This window comes from Macrosteles quadrilineatus, unplaced genomic scaffold (genome assembly GCF_028750875.1).
Source record: "Macrosteles quadrilineatus isolate MER2022 unplaced genomic scaffold, UCM_ALF_1.0 Scaffold_2__2_contigs__length_208266976, whole genome shotgun sequence".
In the NCBI taxonomy this organism is placed as follows: Eukaryota; Metazoa; Arthropoda; class Insecta; order Hemiptera; family Cicadellidae; genus Macrosteles; species Macrosteles quadrilineatus.
In genome coordinates, this window is record NW_026542595.1 from 95140789 (window position 1) to 95148316 (window position 7528).

Consider the following 7528-nt stretch of genomic DNA (forward strand, 5'->3'; position numbering starts at 1 on the left):
ACAAGCTATTCATGATGAACTTAAAATGAAAAAAAGGAAAATCAATTGAAAAATTAATTGTTAACATATTTTCTGTTAAAGACGTTGTAAATTTTTAACAGATTCTTTTCTCTTTTTCAGATAAAATTGTTTTTATTGGGAAAATGGACAAATTGTACTTTTTCGATACCGATTGTTTTTGTTACCCAATTCGCATAAAATCGAAGTTGTAGTATTGTACTTATACGTTGATTCGTTTGATTTTATTTTCAGAAAATTCTGTGGAAATTAAAATAATAAAAGTTCCTGGCCATCCAGCTTTCGAGAATCTGGTGACTATCCCAAAATACCAGTCGGACGGGAGCTCGGGCTTGGATATATAAACGAATCATATACTTTAAAGTAAAAAAAAATTAATAACTAATACCCATATTATAAATACTATTCATTAATTTCATATTCACGAATTGCTTGTTTTGTTATTTCAATCTAAACACCTGTTTTTATATAGTATCTAAAAGTAATATGTGTTGTATTTTATATGAATGTAAAATAAAAAATGAAATTAATAACACCAAACTGTACTTATCTGTTCACCCTATCTCCTATAAACTATGTTAATATGAAAAAGTTATTTCAGTCTTCATATGACAATTCATGGTAACAGAGTGGTACTATAGATTGTGATCCAAATGGATAATATGAAATATGATGATGTGCAAGCATATGAATTTAATAATGTTAGTAGACAGAAAAGACGTTTGAACTTTTCAAACCTTTTTACTAAATACATTCCTGGTAAAAAGCGATTTTGTGGCAACTATTGTCATCAAAAGAATCAAATTTACAACCGAAGATGTTGGAGGCATAAAAAACAAATAGTGCATCACTACTACTAGTTATGAATTAACTATCAAATTAAACTATAATTTAGCTCACAGCTCTAATTATCATATAGGCAAATTTTATGAATATTTAAAGTCCACTGTTGGTAAAAGTTGGTTCTATGATATACATTAAAATTACCAATAGGGTGCAGTCTATTATATTTGTTTTTATATTTATAAAAACAGCTTCAGCAAAGACAAAAATATACAATGAAAACTAGTAGGATTGTTTGCAATTAGGTTTTCAAATTTGTGATATCTTTTTAGGTTAAATAATAAAACATGAACATAATAGAACATGCATAGCATGAATATATACAGTTTAAATGAAAAGGTTGAAGAATACCGAGAGAACTGGAGACAACATCTTCAGAGAATGCCGGAGAGCAGGTTTCCACGGAAGATTTTTAATTACAACCCTAGAGGGAAGAGGGATGTTGGAAGACCTCGGAAGAGATGGGAGTGAGGATATATATTTGTGAGATCGGAATAGGCGCTGCCTAATCCTTGAAGGAAAGAAGAAGAAGAGAAGATAATAAAACATTATAGTAGATGTGTATATAACAAATATAGATAAAGATGAATAATAGTTTACTTACAGTTTCTAGAATTGATCGTTCTCTTTCACCTCTTGTATCTCCTTCTATTGTAGCCCTATCCTATAAAAAATATATTCATTAATAAAAACACTAACAAAAAGCTTTTCCTAATTAAAAATAAATAGTTATTTATCTAAAGTTGTATAATTATATTGAACTATAGTACTACTTACATGAACATTTGGAGGCTGATTTTCATCAACTGCTTCAGAGTTGACTAGTAGTCTCAACACAAGTAGTATGAAGAATAATAACGTCATATTAGCCATGATAAAAACTAACATAACAATAATCAGCATAGCTGATGTACCTTATATATATATATATGCTTGGAGCGAGGGGACGTTTGAGTTAACCACATTTCCCCCTCCTCTCCAAGGCAATATTATCTGTCATTATCATCATTCTCTTACAAGATGTTGAATAATAAGCTTTGCTGGAGCTGCAGACGCAGCGTCTTTTGCTATACATTTGAGTACCTCTGGGATCATTGGCTCCCCCTATGTTGCCAGTATGTATCTCTAAACTTAGTTTTCAAAATTTATTTTACTAGGGGTTTTAACTTTGTACTGTTTTTAAATTCTATTATTCTAATACTCTTTTATATGATTTATAGATGCCAGGAGCTAGCTTCAGAGGAGGAGATCCTGACTGTCCATTATAGACAGTTCAGGGAATACGTGACCGAGTGCTGCCACGAGATTGAGGAGGAGGAGAGGGATGAAGAAGAAGATATAGACGAAGGGATTGAGGCCGATATGGAGGAAACAAATAATTGGTAAATTTATAAAATATAATTTCACTTAGATGACACAGGTTTTTGTTTAAGTATATAGCAGGATCATAATTTTATATAACCATATAAAAACAGATATAATGTCTAAAGTTTAAATATCACAAATATGTTTAGGTATCCACTTTTATTTTAGGGTTCACTAAATCCCCACACATACACATATTTTTACATAAAAAACAAACACTTAACTAGTTAACCCATCCCCGACTAAGTTATTTGTCAAATATTATCCAGTTTAAACTAAGCAAATTTTAACTTATAATTTTACTAAAAATATTTCCATAAATAATACATATTTATCCCCAATTTAAATAATATTAAATTTCACAAATGTTTAGGGTTGCTGCAGCAGGGAGAGTAGTAAAAAGTGTTTTTAACTTTAATTGTATAGAATGATATAAGTAAATTTACAAAATTCTGGTATAAGTAAACTATAACAATTTACAATTTTCTCCATAAGAATAACATAGAAGTAACTACTTGGCACACAATAACACTTTAATCTACTAAATTATTTTTTAGGTTAAAAACATGTTTTACTCTATAAAACCCTTGGTCCAACTATGTTGGTGGCCTCTAGGGATATCAAAATAAAATTGGTTCTAGGTCTTATTATAAATATTATAATAAATTAGCTTATTTTCTATATGGAAATTTTGCTAAAACCAAAATTTTTATACAACTTTTATTAATTTAAATGATAAAAAATTATAAAAACTTGCTAACAATTAAACTAAGTATTTTAAAACACAATTGTTATACAAATTGTCAAACAGCTACAATAGTTTTAACAATGGCTTATATTAAAGATGTTTTTTTTTTTACTCTTAAACATAATAGTAAATATAGACTATAATAGGGACCAAGATATATATCATTTTGCTTTATTTGTATGTATTATTTTTGAATCTATAATTACAATATCCTACTAAAAAAATCAATTTCTTACTTATATTATAAATCTAAAAGTTTGTGTGATTATGTATTACTCAATCATGCATAAACTACTAAATGGATTAAGCTAAAATTAAACTATAATTTAGCTCACAGCCCTAATTAACATATAGGCAAATTTTATGAGTATTTAAAGTCAGCTGTTAGATTTATACATTAAAAAGTTATAAAATTCTCTAATAAGGTATAATACTATTATATTTATCTTTGTATTTATAAAAACAGCTTAAGCAACAACAAAAATATATAATACAAACTAGTAAGATTGTTTACAGTTAGTTTTTCAAAATTGTGATATCTTTTTAGGTTAAATAGTAATATTCCAACTAAATTACAAATTAAATTGTATCAAATTATATCCTTCATCAATGCAAAACTTGAGTATAACTGCAATACACCTTATATATATATATATATATATGCTAACCCAGGATAGGTACTCTGTTAGTAAAATAATCACCGAGATTTGCTTATAAATATTTTATTTTATACAATAGTATTATATTTTTAAAGCCCCAATAAATTCCCTATAATTTATATATCTCAAATTTTTTTGTAAAAATTACACAAAATCATATTCAACATTGGTTTTACCATAGATAATAGACCGGATGGAGCTAGATATAATTTTATCTGACCCCAAGCCACTAATGATATCAAAGTTCGTTACAAGAAACCATACATCCTGTTGCACCATCCTCATCGTTATCGAGTACACTTATCACAGCGGATGTGTGTTTTTATTTAGAAAACCCTTTCCGGCTGACAAGTAATTTATATCTGGTATAGTTTTTCCTTATAAAAATTATATATATATACACCTCTTTTAGCTTTATATGGATAGGGTTTGAGACTATCCCCTCATTAAGTGAAGCCAAGTTAAATTAGTCCAGAGATTACATGGTTGTCGCTATAAACGTCCTCTCCTTTATTTATAAAGCTTTTTTTGTCAAGTCTATAGATTTAGTTATATAACCCTGCCAAGAAAGTTAACATTTAAGGTTTTTCCAGGCTTTTTAGTCAGCCATGCCAGTGACCTTCACTCATGGTTTACGGGCTGTTTAGTTAGCCACGCCAGTGACCAATAACATTCACACAAGTACAAAGGGTAGCACAGGTTCTATCCAATCTGAGCAACTCAATGTACACACACTCACACCTTGGTCAGGTTACATAAGTATATATCTATAAACTTGTTTTTTTTACTAGGAGAGTTATATACAGTTTTCAATTTACAATTACATTTACAAAGTTATTTACAACAGAGTTTACATTTACAATTTACAATACAATTTACAAGGCCCTTTGGACTTTTCCATATCCAAAAGGTAGAGTGTCATATTGACCTTCGTACCTTCTTTTAGGACCAGTTATTTGGAACACTTTGCTCTCAGTGATTGTGACGATGTCTCTGTCTCTATTCCTTCTGATTCTACTTTCTTCAATTTCAATAGTCTGTTTTGCTTCACTCAGAACCATCTCTTTTATTTTTTCAAAATTTACAATTTTTGAAGTTTTAAAGTTAAGGGTGAGGCCCTTGATTTTACATATAGGGATCAATTTTTGTTGATTGGTTGACCAGACAAGGTAAGCGTATGTTTTAGGCCCTCCAGAGACAAACTCAGTGATATAAGAGCCGGGTCCATAATCTATTAATTCATTAGTCATTTCACCGAGGTAATCTCCTGTAGGCACCCTATAAAGGCCGTTTCCAAGTATGTAAACCACACTGTCTGTATCATAATATAATACTTGAGCTCCTAGGGCCTCAAGGTGTTCATAGAGCTTGAGTCTCGTCTGCGAGGTAGTGTAGGCCACAATACAAACGTTTATGTTACTAAGAGGTTCACCAACCTCCATCAGGTATTCCCATGACACAACCACAACCTCGTCATTAACAATCTGAAGTCTGTTTACTTTAATTTCTGGGCTAGAGAACATTTGAAATAGGGTTTTAGGATCCCTAACAATTGTAGCTTTAGTCTGATTCTCTCTCTGACCAAATTTTCCCCAAAAACTATTTAACATTAATTTTGCCAAAGATATCAAACCCCCATTCTTAACAATTTTATCTTTTTCCAACTTAATTCCCTCGTGTCCCAAATACTCTGCAATGTACTTATTTTTATCTTCCTCGGTTTTGCACCATTCTGGATAGCCCGAAGCTTCCTGTTTCATCTTGAGAAATTTATTAATAAAATCGGTAAACAAAGCCCCATTTTCATAAGTTGCTACCTGATACTCCCACAACTCATACATGTCCAATACAATATACCCTTTCTCTACCGCCTTTCTAATCTCGTCCATAGTCCAAGTCCCAACTAATGCTCTATTATCACTGTCATGATTAAACTCTCCCTGATACATCATTTCCCTACATGTTCTACACAACACAAACATCAATTTATCATTCATTTTTGTAGGGAGTACAGGGTGGTAGAGATCACAGGGTGGCAATACTTTACATTTTAACAAACCCTCCACACCCATACCTCTTTCACGACACTCACTGTCTCCTACATAGATGGTTGGGTGGCCTATGGGGTACTTCCCATACTTACAAACATAAGGGTACAGAGAACAAACATCAACATACTGTATAGTTTCCCCCTCAGCACATTTGTGGTAAGATTTCGCATTACCTGTCCTACCTCCAAAAAAAGCCTGCCTTGGGTCAAGTGGGAGATTATTCAAGATAGGCAAACTGTCTAGATAGTTTAGTTTCTGGTCCTTTTTTTGTTTACGAAATTCACATTCCCACATCTCTACTAGTGCGTGTTCTGTAAACTTTGCATTTTTAGCCTTGGTTCGCTCATAGCGAAGATGTAGGCTATCAGAAGGGTCCTCTTTCAAGGGGGCATGACGGTTGTAAGGAAAACATTTGACACATCCATGAAAGTAACAACCATGAAATTCGTAGATGTTTCTGCCATCAAACCCATCTACTTTCACCCCATTAACTTTGACTTCTTTACCTCGACCTGCGTAGTCAATCCTCATACCGTTGGTTTCCTCGACCCAAGAAAGCCACTGGAGCGCTATATTTGATTGATTGTCTACTAATCGATAGCCGTTCTTAGGGATAAGTCCGATAGTATTGGGTTTTAGGAAATTACGGCGGAAAGCTAGATTGCAGGCACTTGCAATGGTAACAGCCTCGAGAAACGGGTCAACATTACTCTCTTTTAGGAAAATTGAACGAAACTTCAAACAGGCTTGAGCCAAGATATCAACATCTGAAATACAGTAGGCTAGAATCTCATTTTTGAAGTTGAACTCGTAGTTACTAGTGACCTGGTCACTATACCATTTTTCAAAGTCATTGTAAGATTTCTCAAACATAGATTCGGGACAGTAGTACTTTTTGTCTGGCATAGGGCCTACATAGTTTTGGTTTGCCAGTGTGTTGAAAATATGGGGAAAGTAGCCTCTCTTTTTCTCTGGAGGTAGGTCAAAGGCTTTAGGTAGAGCAGACAGAGCCATAGGGAAGTAGCTAAGTGAGTCGACAAACCTCACATTATCAATTTCCATTAGGATAACCTTAGTTCCCCGCATTACAAGTTCTGGTGTGAATTTTGTTTCTTCCAACAAGTACTTTAACAAAAACTGAAAGTCAAATCCCTGCTCATTGTGTGCAATTACACAGACTTTTTAAACTGTTTCCTCACTGACATGACATAGTTCATAAACTGATTAATAGGGTCAGAGTCAAACACTCGTGTACGATTTTTACATGCTATACAATATTTAGCCTCAATACATTGGAAACAAAACTGTTGGGACACACACAAGTTTACTTTATGCAATTTACTTTCAGGGTCAGAGGGCAGGGGCTCATCCTGGCGGGTTTCCAAGTCAAAGAAAATAAAAGCATAATCTTTAGATTTAGGTTTACCCTCATTGGGTTTCATGTAACATTTATGGTTGGGATCTTTATATTCTCCACAAGGTTTACAAAATATTTCCCCACACTTGTGAGGTTTGGACCTCTCTTTAAGCAAAACTTGTTTCCCACAGTCAAGGCATTTCTTCACATGTTTACAACTATCAACCTGATGTGCAATAAAACAGCGTTGGTTTTTATAAGTTAGATTGCATTTAGGACACAAGATTCCCCCATACTCCTCTACACAAGGAGGTGAGATGGTTTGGCAACAGGGACAAATGTTTGAATATCTGTGGGCTCCTTTATGATCATACGGGATATGACAGGCCTCACAAAAATATTTACAAGAAAAGGCTGCTGTCAGGCTAGTAATTACATTATAGTGCAGGCTATAAAACAACAGGTTAATTTTAAACTTGGGGTTCTC

General features: G+C 32.9%; 1 protein-coding gene across 1 annotated transcript; it reads right to left on the minus strand.

Moving 5' to 3' along the window:
- Positions 1-4508: 4508 nt before the first annotated feature.
- On the minus strand, positions 4509-6746 carry LOC128984618 (uncharacterized). The gene has a single exon (XM_054403953.1). The coding sequence runs from the start codon at positions 6744-6746 to the stop codon at positions 4509-4511; it is 2238 nt and encodes a 745-aa protein (XP_054259928.1).
- Between the last annotated feature and the right edge of the window lie 782 nt (positions 6747-7528).